The following is a 19219-nucleotide window of genomic DNA, read 5'->3' as shown; positions in this document are numbered from 1 at the left end:
CAAAACAACTCAGTCCTGACGATGGCGAATTAAGCCTGAAACATTAATGTAGACTGTCTCAAACATTGTGGTAAATATTTTTAAAATAATATATATATATATATATATATATATATATATATATATATATATATATATATATATATATATATATATATATATATATATATATATATATATATATATACATATATATATATTAGACCTGTAAATGAGCTCTATAAAAATTGACTGAAACTGAAACTCTTCGTAATTCGTCGTAGCGGTAAAATCCAAAGAATCAAAATGAAAGGTAAACAGCAAGCTCACTTGAGCAAAGCAATGGCAGAAAACTAAATTGCGAGGGAATTAATTAGGCTACTTACCATTGTTCCTTGTAATTAGGTACCCAATCAGTGAAGAAACTTAGAAACGGTCAACCAGTTTGTTTACAACATGAGGTAATCGAGATGTGCTTGTAGTTGTAGCAATCATTTAACTTTCGATTTGAAGGTGTCTACATAACGAACTTCCGGTGTTTCGAATTTTTCTTTCTCATACTTTTCCTGTCCTTCAAGTAAATGTGGTCAATTTTGGCTTAGACGAAACAGTGAAATTTATCGCTCGGCGGCTCAGTTAAAATTGGCTACGACAGGTTTCGAAAGTGAAAAAATAATTGCACGAAGGCTGTGTGAAAATACACTGGGGTGTGTTCAGACACGGCAATTCTAAAAAGCGTCGCTTAGCCTTGGCAATATATATCCATCATTAATATAAACGGCCCATGAGCTATGCGTGGGGCTGTGGAACATTCCTAGTTAACTTGACAGTCAATCGACTACGATTCATGAATTCTTTCTTTATTCATTTCTTTCTTCCCTTTTTAAAAATATTTGAATTTGACGAATTGACTGATTTCAGTTAATTGACTGAGAATTTACAGGTCTAATATATATATATATATCACATTTCAGCCTAAATTGTCCCTATATGGGATATTTTTAAAAATGAATGATTCTTTTCCTATTAATAATCAAATTAGACCCCCCCCCCGTGCTACCTAAAACTAATGAGGAATCGGAATAGCAATATTAGCATTTGATTTTCGACAAGAGACGGCAAAGACGTTTTTGTCAGTAAAAGACCTCAAAGGAAAACTTATAAGCGTTAATTTTTCTTTTGTTGCCCCCAGTCATCTGGGAAGGAATTTGAATCTGGAAAATTTACTTTTCCTCACGTTTGAGGATGTAAATCATCAGGGCAAGGATTTGAACCTGAAACCTCTCCACTGATTACATTTTATACTGCAGGGGGTCATCAAGACAGACGGTCAATAATGACAGCACCAAGTTATAAATATTGTCGGGCCATTCTGCGCATACAACATGACACAGTGCTTGTTGCCAGCATGATGCATTGGCTGCCCTAACCAAAGAAGAACAACAATTTATAAAGGCTCCTACTGTTTCCTTTCATGGTATTCGTGATTTAGAAAAAAATTTGAACCTTGAAACCTTCCCAACAGTCATTATCACTTTCAATAATCATCATTTGGAGAATGGTGGGTCGAATATTGAGACCTTGCCACAAACTGACTTCAATACGAATCTATTGCCTTCCGCTCAAATACACCTGTTTTAGGCACAAGAAAACTATTATTTTTGCTTCTGACACTCATAAATATTGGAGGAGGGATGGATTTGAACCCCGCAGCGTGGAAAACCTCTCATTGAATGGTACTGACACATGAAGTGTGTAGCGCTGGTGAATGGCTGCATCCATTACCAACTCTGTGTTATTCTCTATTATTTGTGATTTTGAGTGTTCAGTGCATTCTGTGATGATAACATTTTATGCATTTAGTCGATTTTAATGAAATAAATGGATTTTATTCTTCAAGAGGCCGATTTTTATCCCTGATTTCAACATACTGCCATACCTCATTCAACGCGCTATTGTTATTGTTTTTATCTTTAAATGTCGTCACCAGCAATTCGAAAAGCCAGCAGCGATTCAATATGACCACATCTTCCTGCTGTCCCTAAACAAATATACAACTTACCAGCTGCCTCAACCGATTATTTTTCGATTACGTTATTATGAACTATTGTCATCACATGTGTTAAAAAATCAAAACATGACAAATGAATTGAAAAAGGAAGGAAAGACAAAAATAGTAATGGGACAAAGACAAGACGCGAAAAAAGTGGTGGAAGAACGAAAATGAAAAGGATAAAACTGGTCATGAATGTATTTGATCGTTTTTACAAATAAACAACAACTCATCGTCTAACAACAACAATCATAATTATAAACGTCTTAAGGTTGATTTGCTCAACGCAAGGTCCTTTACGAAAAAGGAAGCCTTAATTGAAAATAGTATCATTGAGAAGATTTGGATATTTTTATTATCACGGAAACTTGGCTTAAAAACAATGACAGTAAAATGATTCCACAAGGATATAGTTTATAGCACAGCATAAAAAAACTGGTTGAGGAGGGATTTTTGTTATTCATAAAGAATCCGTTAAACTACAGAAAAACAAGACACAATCTAATTACAATACTTTCGAATCTCTAGATATGATGTAGGGAATAATATCCCTTTTTATGTTGTGTGTTTGTGTGTTGGTGTGTACTATCTCGATCGAGGCTGTTGTGAGTTGTTCTCAGTTGTCATGATGTTCTGTTTTGTGATTGTGACGTTATATTCTGTTTGTCAGCACGTATATAAGCGACAGTCACCGCTTACTCGCTCTCTTTGACTATTTTGAACTTCTACTAAACGTTTCGTGATACGGACAACCAAAATCTAGGTGTGTACTTAGTAAATCGCGTTCTACCCACTTCGGTGAAGATACATGCCTCGTGCATATTATCTATTTATTTTATTTCTCATCGTGAATGAGATGTAAAAATCTATTCAAGACAATGACCTTAACTGCGGAAAGGAATGATAAGCACCATATTGTTATAATTTATAGATCTCCTCCATCCAAAAAGAACAAACTCACACATAACCAATTCTGTGATGAAATCGACACGCTCACATTAGAAACTAGTATAACCAGTGGAGAAATCTTCTACTGGGCGATTTCAATGTTCACATAGATGATATAACGGATGCAAACTGCTTAATATTAGATATTTTTGATAGTCAAAATTTAAGACAATATGTAAAGGATGGAATGCATAAGGCTGGGCACATCTTAGACTCAGTAATTTCCAGGAAAGATAAAATAATTGACAACGTTGACATTTTGGATCGCACCTGATTTGCTCTAAATCTAAATATTGAATGCAAAACAACCGTCAAGAAAACGATCATATACCATAAAACAAAGTCACTGAACATAGTAACATTTCAAGGAACCATCAAGTCTTTGGATTTACTCACCTCTGTTAATAGTTTTGATAATGTTCATGAAATGGTAAATATTTATAATAATTCATTGAAAACTGAGTTCGATGAGCTGTGCCGATTGCTTACAAACGTAATTACTATTCAACCAAATACAGAGTGGTATTGCTATGAGATACAAATCCTAAAACATCAACTCAGATCTGCTGAACGGACTTGGCGTCGATCCAAATTAGAAATTCATTATCAAATCTATTTAGGACTAAAACACCAACGGATCAAATTGATTCTATCTTGTAAAAAAACATATTTTCAAAATAAAATAACAAGCGCCAAACGAAATCCACGTGAACTGTTCGTCACCCTGAACAAACTGATTAAGGATCACCCTTCAAATAATTTTGAGGACCCCATTGCTACTGCAAATAGTTGCTCTCTACACTTTAGAGATAAAATATCAGGAAATCGGAATGAGTTGGACAAAGAGGAAACAATTAAAGCACAAGTAAAGGAAACTAGTGCAATTCCAGCCGGAGTAGCATTTGATGAATTTGAGCCTGTCACTGAAATGGAAGTACTGTCCCCGCTGAAACAATGCTCCAAAACAACTAGCCCAATAGATCCAAACTTGTTCTTTCTAGTGCTAATATTTTGGTTCCTGTTCTCACCCATATTGTAAATGCTATGGGGATAACTATTGACAGACCTGCCGTTTGTACCGATTTAATTGGGACTGTCCCGATTTTTATGCGAAATTTGCTGCTGTCCCGATTTCCTGATGTTTCTCTCACGTCCCGATTTTTCTTTTTACCCGAATTTTTTTAGTTAGAAAAAAAAATTGGTAGAATTTTTTTTTTTAGCGGTAATCAAATGATGAGGTGACCGTATGAACCAGATGTGTATAACATATCCCCACCCCATTGTACGGTATCGATATAATGATATCGGTAATGTTGCCCAGTCATAAGTATTTCTTTTTATAGTATGGGCAGACGGGAATGAATTCGTAGGTGTTATTGTTTCATAGAAGACATCGATACCTGTGTTGTGGTTTATTTCAATTTCGTGCACACCATTCGTTCAATCGTCAATCACCAGTCACAGTCACTGATTCATTGTTCTCAACTCTACCTCATGCAGAGCTGAATTGTTAATTGTGCATTTTCTTTGGATTTAATTCGTTTTTTACTACTTTTTCATCTGTGTGCATTATAATTAGTTTGTTATTTGTGCTATACATAATACATCCATTGATTCATTTGTGTTGATAGATAATTATTGATTTTATTGATTTTAAGATAATTATGGCTTCGCCAGCACCAAAACGACTTCGTGTTCAAAAGTTCCGTGAAGAATATAAGAAGATTTGGAACTTTGTGACTGAGTCAAGGTTAGGGGATGAGTATGCCAGGTGCACAATTTGTGAATAGGACGTAAAGATAAGTAGTGGAGCACGTTCTGATTTGGAAATACGTATTAAGACTCCTAAGCATTCGAATCGTGCTAAAGCGTTTTCTTCTACCCCATCTGTGATGTCCATGTTTTCGCCAAAGTCTCGGGCAGCTTAGATGATAAGGTGGCGACGGCTGAATTGTTATTCACAACTTTTATTGTTGAACACAACCTCCCTGTGGCCATTGCTGATCATGCTGGAGAACTATTCAAGATGATGTTCCCTGATAGTGACATAGCTAAAAAAATTCAAATGTGCTAGAACGAAATGTCGCCAGTAGATGGGTAATATTGCTGAGGATGCTAAATCAACAATTGTTAAATCTGTAAAGGATACCCCATTTTCACTGTCAACTGATGGAAGCAATGATTGAGGATCAGAGCAAATATACCCGATTGTGCTTAGGTACCATAACAATAGTCAAGTTGTGACAGATGTTTTGAGTATCACCACTCCATCTGGGAATTCAACAGGAGTTGTGGGGTTTTTAAATACCAACTCTTAGGGCGGGTAATGAAAGGATTATGCTGTTTACCACATAGTAATGCAGACTCAGAAAGGGTTTTTTCGCTTGTTCGCAAGAACAAAACGGAGGCTAGAGCAAGCATGATTCGGCAGCTTCTGAGTGATATAATTCTGATCAAGATGACTCTTATTAGTCGTGGGCAGTCTTGTTATGGCTTTGTGCCATCACCAAGTCTTCTGGTCAAATGTGGTCGACAATAACTGCACAGAATAACGACACTACGCCTGTGAGTTTGGTGTCCTCAGGTGAGTGTTTTAAAAAAATATAAATGTAACGTTTTGTCCCTTATTATCAAGGCTGATTTTTTCTGTCTGATTTTTTGAGACCTTGGTCCTGATTTTTTGTGTCGGTAAAATGGCAGGTCTGTATTGAGCTATGGGGACCCCAACCATTTGATAATGCAAATCCAAAAATAATAGTTTATACGACAAAAATTTATAGAAACTATTCAAAATTATCTGTAACCATAAGTAAAGCAATTCAAGAAAAAAATTGCTGAGGATATATATATATTCTTTTTTTTTTTTTTTTTTTTTTTTTTGTGTGTGATCAAACGACTTGAAATACATTTCAAAACTTGGCATAAAAATGCCATTTATGTAATCTCAAGACAAAAGATTGCAGTGGGAGTAAGTTCTTAGAGATGACAACAAGCCATCAGGTTGGAGAATCAGCCATCGATTCTGGAGTCAAAGAATCGACCAAAAACTCTGAAACCGGACATCGATTCAGGAGTTCAATGCAATTTATCAATCCTCAGAGTCAATCATTGACTCCATGCTTCAGAGTTGTTCCTCTACACCAGATTGTAAAAAAAAATAAAAAATAAGAGGATAAATGAGACTTATAAGACAATACTCTTTTTAAAATTTACGTTTCAGTCCATTGGCCTTCTTAAGGAGACAATAAAACACACAGAAAAAAACAACCTAAAAAAACTTTTAAATGATGAAATTAAATTATGAAATAAACAGGTTTCCTTATAAGAGTCACATTTATCCTTTATATTTATTCTTTTTTTTTTTTTACATTTTTACTGACTTACTCAGGCACCATTAATTTTTAGTTTCACTACTCCGAATTGGATTAGCCAAAGCCAATTCTGGAACTGGAATCAATTCATTCAATTCTCAGCTTGAGAATCAATTCCAGAGTCAATTTTAAAAATGGGCAGAATTGCCCAGACTAGTAGGGACCACTATTGTGTTGGATTTAAGACCATCGCTGTGGGGTTTGCACCCACTGTCACACCAAAATAATTAACACACCTCAAAAAATGCAAATTCCGATGGGTAATGGAATGATATGGCAGATTAATCTATGTGATATTAAAGAAAAATCACTTATCTATTTAATGATACTACCCGCATAACTATAAATAGCCTGAGAAGAAAAAGAGCAGATAGATATATTTTTAAAAAACAAATACAGTGTCGGACTTCGGGCACCCTACCATATTACAATTATTGTCAACTCGTCATTAGTCCTATGGATATCCTCTGATAACAAAAGTCTTTGTTTATTATCTAGTTTAAATGCCATCATTTAGCAGCTTGAGTGTAGAAGTCGTTGAAATTCAGTTGAATCAAAAGCTCTTGTAGATGAGGCTGGTAGCCCTTTTCTGACAGCAAATGGACCACTGGGAATGATAAAAAAAAAGTGATTTATACATAAATTGTTTAATGAGCAATTATATAACGCATTTCCAAGGGTTTTCCATGCTCAATGCGTGACACAATATTTTCTTTATTCTCCTATCAAGCCATTTAGAACCATATTTCCATTTCATACTGTACCAATCACCTGTTAGGTAACTATTTTGTGCTAACTTTTTATAATTTCCATTAATGCGTATATCCAAGTACTCATCCTTTCCTGAGTCGAGTAGAATAATAAGTGTACAGGATGATACCAGCATTAGCAGGTTATTACCATCTATGGTAATATACCTGCATCCTTTCATCATGTTTGCAATCACTTGTAACAATTACTTTACAAAAACGAATATAACATTTTCAAAAAGTACAAAATACATAACAAGGAACATTTCAGGCCCAAAACCCAATTTCAGCCAAAAAGGTTTTTGAGCATGAAATGCTCTGTGTGAGGTATTTTGTTCTGTTTTAAATCTGTTATATTTCGCACCTTACTTTTTACAGTCCACATTTTCTAGAGGCTTAGTGTTCACAAATACTGTACACATTTCTGAAGGAAATCTTTCTGCAACACTGGTGTGTTCTATGATTGAACAATAAATCTATTCAATAAGATGTTCAAAAAGTGTCTTTTTGTGTTTATAATCGAAAAAATAATATTTCCAGGATAAATTGCTTCTTTCCTCTCTTAGGTGCACTTTGTAACATTACACCATAAGAGGAAAAAAACAAAACTTGAGCATTTATATAGCGCAATATCCACTAAATGTGCTCACAGCACTTTTACAAGGGTTCCCTAGCCAACAGCAATACTTAACATGTAGTACGAAACATGACACCAATTGGACGATGTTATAATTTTATTCAGACAGAGGCAATGCTTTTAAGAACTAAGTGCTCATCTTACACCTCTGAATACGGTGAGAGAATTTGAATAAAGAGAGTTTTCCAAGGACTCAACTCTGCGCCGTTCAGAACAGAACTGGAACCCAGGACCTTCCGATTCAAAGGCAATTGTTATACCACAAGACAACAAGCCGCATAAGGGAGCGTTCAATAAAAGAAATTATGCTCAATGTGCATCTTGAACTCACCTTTAAAGAGGAAGAGACTGTGAGCATGGAAGGATTTATACGTCTCAGCCACCTTAGTAAAGCAGGGGTGGAACACCTTGCCTTGCTCATCCCTCTCCCAGCTTCCACTCAGTAACTGTGTACGAAATTTCAGGATGAGACAGAAGATGTTCAGGATGATTTGCATCACTCTACTTGCTCTCTTGTCCAATAGGCATCTGTAGGAAACACATTCAAAGTAAGGAATCAACAAATGTGACTGATCTTCTCAAGATGGTATTATGTCAGGATGAACCTGGCACATTGTTTTTTAGGTTTTACAGAGCTTGTGATACACTTGGGTCATTTCAGCACCAGTAAAAAGGAAGAAAACGGGATTGTCAACACACAGATTTAGAATTAAAAGGAAGACAAGGTGGTATGGTTTCCATAGGAAACAGATTTAAATTCCAAGAGCATACACCATCAGTTTACTTAATTTAAGATCACCTTAAAGTCTCATACCGACACAAGCTCAAGATCCTACTTAGAGAAATACAATTGATTGCTTACAAATTCTTATGTATATTAAAAACAACAAAACGACATTGCATAACAGAGATGTTTTGCAAATTAAAAGATATCATCTCCCAAAACTATAACTATACATTTGAAAGTTTCCCTCCCAGCCTGGTATACCGGCCAGGGCCAGGACAAAACCAATTAATCTCATTCCAAGACAAAAATAGAACGCAAGTTGGAAAACAGCTATAGGGGGACAAAAGACAAAGCAAGTGACCCCCCAGCCTACTATGGGAGGACAAAAGACAAACGGACAATTCTTTGAGATAAAACAAATGACTGCATTGAGGATAATGAGTTTTCTGTTCCTAAGCTTCAAAAACATTAAATATTCATTATTCAATCATTCTGACTTTAAGGCTCATTTTTCTTCATTTAGCACATGCCGCAAAAATACCAGGTAGACACAGTGGGTCACATCTGTATTTCAAAGTGGCAAAAAATGATTTTAAAGAATTGCCTTCTCTTTGATGTTTGAATATTGATCAAAGGCTATGTGGTTTTGTGGTATGACACTCGCTTTCGGATCGGAAGGTCGTGGGTTCGAGCCTCGTGATTAGCGTATAGTTGAGTCCTTGGAAAAGACTCTTTACTCACATTCTCTCACCGTACTCAGGTGTAAAATGAGTACCCGGCCGTTAACAGCATTGTCTTTGTCCGAAAAATTGTAATATCGCCTAACAGGGGTCATGTCCCGTCCTACATGTTAAATGTTGCTGTTGACCAGGGACCCCTTGTAAAGCGCTTTGAGCACATTTAGTGGATATTGCGATATATAAAGCTCAATTTATATATTACTATAAAGGCATAGTAGTCCTTCAGAGCCATAAAGCTTAAAAATCTGGAAATCATTCCACTTTCTATAGCGTTAAACGGGCAATACCAATTGCTTCCAATAGTTCTTGGATAAAAGGCTAAATCATTGCAAAGTACATTCTACCAGATCTAACAGACATAGCCCCCAGCTAACTAATCTGGGGTGGGGTGGGGGTCAGGTAAAAAATCTTGGGATCAATACCATTCCCTTTTTGTGCGAAGTGAATGCTCTCCCAACTGAGCTATCGGGATCTGAGCACAGAACATCCCATTAAAGTCAGACAGGATATTTAAGAAATCGAATGCTGGTCACCCACCTGCAAACAGCCTTCTGTAAATAACCTTCATGCAAGGCCTTCAATTCATCCAGGCCAGCAATGTCACCAGCTAGAGCCGTCTGCAGTTCCTGCCAAGTCACGTGGATCACCTGGTTGGTCACGTAGCCCTGCATCATTTTCACAAAATGTTCCATCTCTTGTCTGAAAATAAAAAGAATAAGAAAGAATAAATGAAATAAACATTTTCTGTGAAATTTACTTTCAAGAAACAATAAATTACTAACTATTCCCCTTAACTCATTCAACCCTAAGACCGACTATATCCGTAGTTTACCTGGGTTAATTTTACCCCATGTACATTTATTACATTTCTCTGAGACAAATTGTAAGCCTAGTATCAAAGCTAATGTTTTTCTTTTGATTTTGCATGTTAATGATAGTTGAATAAAACTACCTATGCGCATGCTCATTTTTAATACATTTTTTTCAATTTTGAAACGTAGCAAAAATTTCTAGAATTGAGTGAGTTAAGGAGGGAAATATTTCTTTAAGGTCTATCTAGAGAAAAGACCAAGATAACCCAGGTGTAGCAGTATTGCAAAGCTGCATAGGGAGCAATAAGGGCTAAGTTTCTTGCTCAAAGTTAAAAAAATAAAATGAGATGACAACAATGAGGCTTGGACCTAAGTTTTTCGGGTGTATCCACTCAGCCAACGTGCCATTTAGAAAAATTAAATCCAAATTCTCTGGACCTTAACTCTCTCAATCCTAGAGAATTTTGCTGCTTTTCGAAATTGGAAAAATGTATTAAAAATAAGCATGTACATACATAGTTTTATTCAACTACCTTTAACATGTAAAAACTAAAAAAACATTAGCTTTGATACTACGCCTATAATTTGTTTCAGAAAATTATAATAAATAGGCATGGGGCAAAAGTAACCCGGGTAAACTACGGATATAGTCGGTGTTAGTGTTGATTGAGTTAAAACATCAATTTTCATTACCATTGAAGGTTTTATTTAATGTAAAGAACTGTTAATTGTGCTATTTAATAATATTTTTAAACCAAAAATTTAATTTATTTTAAAAACTTTTAAGTGATATAGATCTCAGCTCAACAAATTCAAAGTTTATTGCAATATGTTTACAGATACATTTATTGTTAATAAATTTGATCTGTCAAAATGTGTCTCAATTATTTGCCGTTCTGCCTCAGTATATAAATATCATATTTTCAACTCTGGGAGGAGGAGAAGGAAAATTATGAAGGGGGTAGTGAACAGAAATTTTCTAATGTTTTTTTTCTTCTCTTTTTCTATGATCATTGTCCAGACAAACCTCTTACTCTTAGATACTTGGCCCTAACAAAAATTATGAAGAAAAACCAAAAACCTTACAAAATTTTCAAAAAGAAATAACATTTATCATAAAATATTATTGTCAGGAAAATAATGAAATGTCAAAAATCTAATACTTGTTATAATGAAATGAAACCAACCAGTTACCTATGAAGTTGTAGTTGTAAAAAATGGGGAGAGTTTCCTGCCTTGTTTATCAATGCTGAAAATTCAAGAAAGAGAAAATAGATGGAATTAAGTCAAAATAATAATATTAATAATAATAATATAATAATAATAATAATAATAATAATACTAATAATAATAATAATAAAATAAAACTAATAATAATACTAATATTAATAATAATAATAATAATTATAATAATAATAATAATAATATAACAATAATAATACTAATAATAATAATATAACAATAATAATACTAATAATAATAATAATAATACAATAATACTAATAATAATAATAATAATAATAATAATAATAATAATAATAATAATAATAATAATAATAATAATAATAATAATAATAATAATAATAATAATAATTAAGATGATGTTTCCAACTCTATTTACACTCCAAAACCATCACATTGAACCATTTTTTACTATAATTTAATTTTAAAATATTTTTTACTATAACTTAATTTTTCAATTACCCCCCAAAGTGAGTACTAAATATAAATCTTCCAATAATGATGAAAAGTGACCCAAAACATCAATCTGGTATTAGTCGGAAGCAAGTCGATGAAGAAAATTGAGTCAAATAAATGACATTTTAGAATGTCACATTTTTAAACTTTAGGGAATCATAATTCACTTTTTCCAATGATGGCATTTACTTTAAATCATATTTCATAAGTTTAGCTTCAAGTTTGATTCTTACCAACAGGACTACTCTGACATAATACTGTTTTGAGATTACTGGTCACAAATTTGATATTCAAAAAAATTTTAAAAATTTAAAAAATAAAAAACATACACAAAAATACACACACACACACAGACACACACACACAAAAAGAAAAAAACAAACAAAATGTTTATTTTAAAACCACACGGGTCACAGGCACCAGAAGACATACCGTCCCTCTTGAGTCTATGCCAGACATCTTTGAGGTTCCAGACCACCCGCTTGATCTGCATCAGGAAACCAAAGACTAGACTGTAGTTGTCCATGCATGACTCGGTGAAGACGATGTTCAAAGGCCATTCCACCTGTCATAGAAACAAAGAAAATGTTGACAAAACCTTTTAAAACCTGACAAAATAAAAAAAAACCTCTTTAAATAAGTGATAAATAAATAAATAAATTCTCTTTCTCAATCCCAGGAGTGCTAAAAATTACTTAAGTCATATTTTTATGATTTCCAGCAAATCTGTAACAAACTTTTTTTTTTGTTTTGTTTGTTTGTTGCTTTAGGTCTCTTCCAACACAATTGAGGTTATATGAGAGACCGCTGAAACAAAAAAACAAGCAATCTAACAAAAATAGTACAAATGTAAATCAAAATCATAACCTAAAGATATCATAAGCTAAATTATAAATAACCAAGAACAAACAGGCAGAAGATTTACAGAAAAAAAATATTCCCTGTCAAAAATACAATCACAAACCAAAGAAGCAGGATAGGCTAGTAAAGAGAAGAAGAAACGACATCACTATCGGATCTTTTGTTTGTTTGTTGCTTTAGGTCTCTTCCAACACAATTGAGGTTATATGAGAGACCGCTGAAACAAAAAAAAAAACAAGCAATCTAACAAAAATAGTACAAATGTAAATCAAAATCATAACCTAAAGATATCATAAGCTAAATTATAAATAACCAAGAACAAACAGGCAGAAGATTTACAGAAAAAAAAATATCCCCTGTCAAAAATACAATCACAAACCAAAGAAGCAGGATAGGCTAGTAAAGAGAAGAAGAAACGACATCACTATCGGATCGTACACCCATGCGAACATCATAGGTATATGATTCAAGGGTGATGCTCCCATCCAACCACCCGCAACTATCGGATCGTACACCCATGCGAACATCATAGGTATATGATTCAAGGGTGATGGTAACAAACTTAAACTTGAAGCATAATCACCTTAGTTCACTCACCAATTATTTTCATGATATACATAATCCACAAGCCATAGTTCCTCAATACTACAATTTTATCTTTCATATACTCTCTGAAGAAAAAACCAAACTTATCTTTCATTTTCTAAAAACTTACTTCCTGTGAATTATGCACTTTTAGTACAAGGCTCTTCAATTTATCTTCAAGGTCTAAATCAAAGAAAAGGCCGAGATAACCTGTCATCAGATCACAAATATTTTTCACTCAATTAAACAATCACTAGAAGGTGAGAATATCATTCTATTAATGTCCAGCAAGATCCATATCGATGTGACTAAAGACCTTTTATTAAATAGAAAAAAAATGAGGCGAATAAAATTAATTTCCCAAACTCACAGAATATCTCAAATCAAGGCACTTCAAGGACTTTGGATCTGAAACAGAGGGATTTAAAAATATATAATGTAGTGACTATTCATTATTTTTTTACAACGTTAGTAAAGATTTTAAAAAAAATTTGTGACCCGATCCTGTATTATGTGAATATAAAGATGTTGATGAATAAAATTGATTTAAAGTCAGCAATGCTCTTTAATTTGTTGTTATGCTTCAAGTCCCATCCTCGTCGCCAGTGTTATAATGTTGAATTAATATGTGAAACATCCATACATCAAAACTAGAAACAATGTTATTACAGTCAGCATAAAATAAAAATGAAGAAAGTTATTTTCAAATTTTTTTTTAAGTTTGGAAAACAGAACTCACTCTTTCATTTATTTCACCTTTAATTTCATAGGTTTAGTTTAAAATTAAATTTTAACAATCAGTATCAGCCAAACACTATGCTGCTGTTTACACTTCTTTACTTCACCCATTGCAATATGTAATATAGACCAAAAATATTTCTAAAAATAAAATGGTAAAAGAATCTTTCTGCTTTTTACATTTCTTTACCCATTGCAAGATATAATAATATTGACCAATCATATTTCTAAAAATAAAATGGTAAAAGAATCTTTCTGCTTTTACATTCTTTTCCATTGCAAGATATAATAATAATGACCAAAACTATTTCAAAAATAAAATGGTAAAAGAATCTTTTCTGTTACATTCTTTCCCATTGCAAATTAAAAATTGACCAATATATTTTATAAATAAAATGATAGAAGAACCTTATCTAGTTTCAGTACATGGAACATTTAATCAAATTTTTCAATGATGACAAAAATCAAAAATTGAAAGTACACAAGCACAAATAATGTACCAGTCCATCAGTTAAAATCCAATAACTAGTGCTAAAGTATTTTATTTAAATTGAAATCAAATAAATCACATTTATCTTCCTCATCCTCGGCAACATTTTTTAAAGGTCTTTCTTGAAAAAGCATTTAAGGATTGAAGTAATTGTTTTTTTTTCTAAATGTATCTCTTTGAATTCCACCCCAGTCTTCTTACCATTAGGCATCAGGACAGAAGGCATGTATACCAGCCGGAAACTGAGTCGCTGTGCATAGGGGTCATCTGAGTGCATGGACGACCTTACAGCCTTGTTCAAGGCACTTTTGAGGAAGACTGGATTGAGAATCTCCTTAGGAAGCGGTTTGGTGGCCAGCTGGAATCAATATTGGAAACATAACAATATCTCTGACTGCTAATAATGATTATTTGATTAATCTCAAATCAGTTGAAAAATAAATGCACATGCAACCAACATTCATTAATCAGAAAAAGTGACTGCAAGAAGAAAATAATTTTGAATTAAATAAAATGACATAGAACTTTCTGTTTATACAGCCCTAATATAAACCTAAATTTGAATTTATTTCATGAGATATTGATGTGCATGAATCTATTGAGTGCTCGACTATTTAGGAGATTGAATTATGTTAGTATTCTTATCTCTTATTCACCTACAATAGTGTAGGCAAAATAAAGGCGAAAATACTAATATACATTTGAATTTAAATTAAAATTTACCTTAATTCATCCCTAGGGGAGATTTGTCTTTATGATCTATCTAGGTAAGTCAATATTTACCTTTTCATTGAGGATATCACAGAGAATCTGGGCAAAATCTCCATCTGCCATAAAAACATAACGTCTAATGGCAGAGAGGTGATCTTCCACTTTGAGTTCAGACGTGAAGTAGTTGATGACAGCATTGTCTATCAAGCTGATTCTAAAGCGTGTGAAACAAGACTACCATGATGGTTATGGTAATGATGATGATGATGATGATAATAATAATAATAATAATAATAATGGTGATCATAAGAAAGATGGTTATGATAATAATAACGGTGATCATAAGAAAGATGATGATGATAATAATTTATATGATGATATATATAAAAAATAAATGAAAATAAATATGAACATTCATATAAAACATTTCCACAGATTTACCATGCTCAATGCACTTCACCTGTTGACTGTTAGGCATCCCTTTGTACCAACGCTCTTACAACATCCATCAATACCTATTGTCAGGTATTCTTTCACACCTGAGTCGAATTGGGTAATGTGTGTAAAGTGTCTTACCCAAGAACTGAACAGGTGTATATGAAAGGTGCCAGACAAAGCAAGAACGTAAAATACAAGAAAAAAAAAATCCCCAAAAAATCAGTCGACCATAAATAGTCGAGGTAGACTGAATTTTTGGGATGGTTCTTTCTTGCTTTGACTGGCACTTTTCATAAACACTTGTTCAGATCTTTATCTTACACCACTGCCTGCTTCCTAATTTCTAAATTACCCAAGAACACAATGACGAGTCCAGAATTTTCCACAATCACATTCATCATATTAACCCTGCCCCTCCCCTATTTCCCTGATTAGCTGTGCCTTTCATTTAAATCTGATCTAAGCCAATACACCGTCAACTTACTGAGCCCTGACAGGTGAGGCAATGGCCCTTGTCATGAGTGAAGATAGAGGTCGGTACTTGTATGCCTCCACTTCTTCTTCGTTCAAGGAACCCGAGTCCAAGTAGTTACGGCCGAAATCAGCAATGTTTAAAGATGACATCAGATCTGTTGCTGGTGAGTCTCCTGAAACCGATTAAGCAACACGTTTTGAGTTTCAGCTTTTTATATGTCTGGCAATATCCACTATATATGGTCAAATCATTTACAAGGGGTCCCAAGCCAACAGCAACACTATAAATATGTAAGTCAAGACATGTAGTTGTAAGCCAAAATTAAATTCTTTTTCTTTTTAAAGATACAATGCTGTTACCAGCCAGGAACTAAAGTTACAACAGAGCACAGTGAGGGATGTGAGCAAAGAGCTTTTTCATGAACTAAACTTTGAACTGCCCAGTCAGAGACTCGAATCTGGAACCCACCAGTGCAAAGACATGTCACATCTCATACTCTTTCTTAATCATTGCTGTCATTTTGAGCACATTTAGTGGATATTGCGATATATAAAAGCTCAAGTTTTTAAAAAAAATCATAACTAAGTCTTTGTGATCAGTTTTAAATGGCATCTTATCAACAAAATGATTGAATCATGAAAATTCTTTGACTACCTACCCAGATGATAGTGAGAATCATAAGTTTCTACTTCGTAGGGGATTCCTGGTTTCAGTTCTACTCTTGGAAGAGGTTCTAGGTTTTCTGAAATGAGATGAATTAACCAACATCAGACCTGACGACTTTTCAGAAACAAGTGGTCGTTCAGAGCCATTAGGCCCATGGAGCCGGAGTTTATCCCGGTTTCTACAGCTTGAAACAGACAATAGCAATTGCTTGCTATCCTTTGGATAGGATGCTAGTCTATCTTAAAGTACTTTCCACCAAATTTAACAGATTCAGCTACCCATTCACTGCTGGGTGGACAGGGGGATCGGAAAAAAATTTCGACTACATCCGGGATCAATCTCCGTCCCTTTGCGTGTGAAGCGAGTGCTCTAACAACTGAGCTATCTGGGCCCCTTTCAGAAACAATGCAAGGGATTATTTCTGGGAAAATCTGGGATCTAACTGAAGATGTGATTATGATGATGAGATGATAAAGATGATGATGATAATGATGACGACAACGATGATGATGATGATTATCCAGATAAAATCAACAGAGTTGGCATGTCTAGTCATGAATTGTGTGCCCACGTTTAGGTGAACTTATACTGCTGGTGATTATTAAGGTATAGAATTTCTTTTAGAAATTGTTGATTAACAAATTCATTTTTCAAAAAATGTTAAAGTAATTTAACATGTTATACATAACCTAATGTAATTTGTTGAAATATAAGGTACATAAAGAGGAATTCACAATCATCTTAAAGAGATTTCAATGAAAAATTGTCTTTTTTTTCCCCTTTGAAATATAAGGCTTAAGTTTATATACTTATATAGTGATGACAATTCAAAATATTGAGGTTAGTCAATTAAAAAATTAGAATTTTCACTTTAAAATCAGACTTTTTTGTGTTCTCTTAAGTCAAAGATACTAAAAAAAATAACGTCTGTCACACATTTTAAAAAAATTAATAGGTTGTCCTTCCATTTAATTTCAATAAATAGGGATATTTGACGACAGTAAAATGGTTTATGGCTGTATTTAACAGTGCATTCAAAATTATTCGGTCATTTAAGCATCCTTAAGATGATTTTGGCGCCAATCTTGACCATTTAAATAATAAGACATTTGTGATATGCTGATACAACCTTTTCGTACTCTCAGATTAGGCATATTACTTGTGTAAACATCACCAAATTATCAAGGGAAAAAAAAAAACAAAAAAAAACAAAAAGAAAACACATGATTTTTAAAATCTTGGCAGGAATTTTTAAGACCGTAAAACAAATAATAATAATAATAATAATAATAATAATAATAATAATAATAATAATAATAATAATAATAATAATAATAATAATAGATCTTTATTATCCATAAATATGGCAATTTGTCATTTAGTTACACTTGTTATAACGTTAAACGATAACTGTAACATTGAACAGATATTTCAGTCCTACTTACTTTTCTCTCTCTCTCTCTCTCTCATTCTCTCTCTCTCTCTCTCTCTCATCTCTCTCTCTCTCTCTCTCTCTCTCTCTCTCTCTCTCTCTCTCTCTCTCTCTCTCTCTCTCTCTCTCTCTCTCTCTCTCTCTCTCTTCCTCTCTTTCTTTCACACGTGCGATATACACAACATAAACATATTCATTTCGTTTTCAATTTGTTACGATTGTGGCAATTCGACACCAAAAATTATCATCATTATCAATTGGTCAGTTAATCTTACATTAAATAAATTAATCAGTTAATCAGTCAACGAATCAATCCTTGGTTTTTCTGTACCATATGAAATATTCAAAATTTTTATTGCTGATGGAACGAACATTGATTTATACTTGTTAGTTCTACATTTAATCTGACAAAACCTTCTCCCAGATGGTAAAAGACTAAATTCATGGTATAAAATATGTTTTTTATTGTTGGTAATTGAGAATGCTTTCCTTTCTATTGCTTTTCCATGAATTCTTTCTACTCCATCAAGAGGATGGTTTATTATTTTTGATAGATTTTGAAATTTTTGATTTATCTTTAAGTCGGCATCCTCCAAACCATATGGTGCAGCCAAATGCAATTACACTTTTAATCAATGAGTCATAAACTCTTAACATAGTTTTCTTCCTTACTTGAAATGTTCTCAATTTCCTTAGGATGTATAATCTTCGGGCAACTTTCTTAGATATTATATTAATATGTTGAGAGAAATTGAGGGAACTATCAATGGTTATTCCTAAATATTTAAAATAGTCAACTATCTCAACATCATCTTTACCGATCGCCACACACTTTCAGTCATTTTTATTTTTTACACCAAACACCTGTTCTTTCGTTTTTTCAACCCTTAATTCAAGCTGATTTTGTTTACACCAATCGGTGAATATATTTATTTGTTTGAAATAATTATTTTCGGTAACTTTATCTTTTAATAAGCCAAGAATAGCAGTATCATCTGCATATTTCACTATAAAACAATTTTCAAAGGATGGTCTGCAGTCGTTGGTGTATAAGATGTACAGGATTGGGGAACTCACGCAGCCTTGGGGACATCCGTTCGACAACGTTC

At 33.6% G+C, this 19219-nt stretch overlaps 1 protein-coding gene across 1 annotated transcript in view; it reads right to left on the bottom strand.

Annotated features, from left to right (window-relative positions):
- Positions 1 to 5822: 5822 nt before the first annotated feature.
- LOC144962484 (gamma-tubulin complex component 6-like) overlaps positions 5823 to 19219 on the bottom strand; it is a 37626-nt gene continuing 24229 nt past the window's right edge. Inside the window, exons 22-31 of the mRNA XM_078895473.1 lie at positions 16671 to 16754; positions 16022 to 16184; positions 15172 to 15313; positions 14590 to 14746; positions 13531 to 13568; positions 12147 to 12279; positions 11211 to 11265; positions 9742 to 9903; positions 8069 to 8265; positions 5823 to 6958 (exon numbers count right to left, since the gene is read on the bottom strand). Of these exons, the coding sequence (XP_078751599.1) occupies positions 6861 to 6958; positions 8069 to 8265; positions 9742 to 9903; positions 11211 to 11265; positions 12147 to 12279; positions 13531 to 13568; positions 14590 to 14746; positions 15172 to 15313; positions 16022 to 16184; positions 16671 to 16754 (1229 nt within the window). The 3' untranslated portion in view covers positions 5823 to 6860. The remainder of the gene's footprint in view (positions 6959 to 8068; positions 8266 to 9741; positions 9904 to 11210; positions 11266 to 12146; positions 12280 to 13530; positions 13569 to 14589; positions 14747 to 15171; positions 15314 to 16021; positions 16185 to 16670; positions 16755 to 19219) is intronic.

The sequence above is a fragment of the Berghia stephanieae genome, chromosome 1, assembly GCF_034508935.2.
Source record: "Berghia stephanieae isolate SIO BIC M18660-M18661 chromosome 1, UCSD_Bste_1.3, whole genome shotgun sequence".
Classification (NCBI taxonomy): domain Eukaryota; kingdom Metazoa; phylum Mollusca; class Gastropoda; order Nudibranchia; family Aeolidiidae; genus Berghia; species Berghia stephanieae.
Note: the sequence above shows the minus strand (reverse complement) of the source record. Positions and strands in the feature narration are given on the sequence as shown.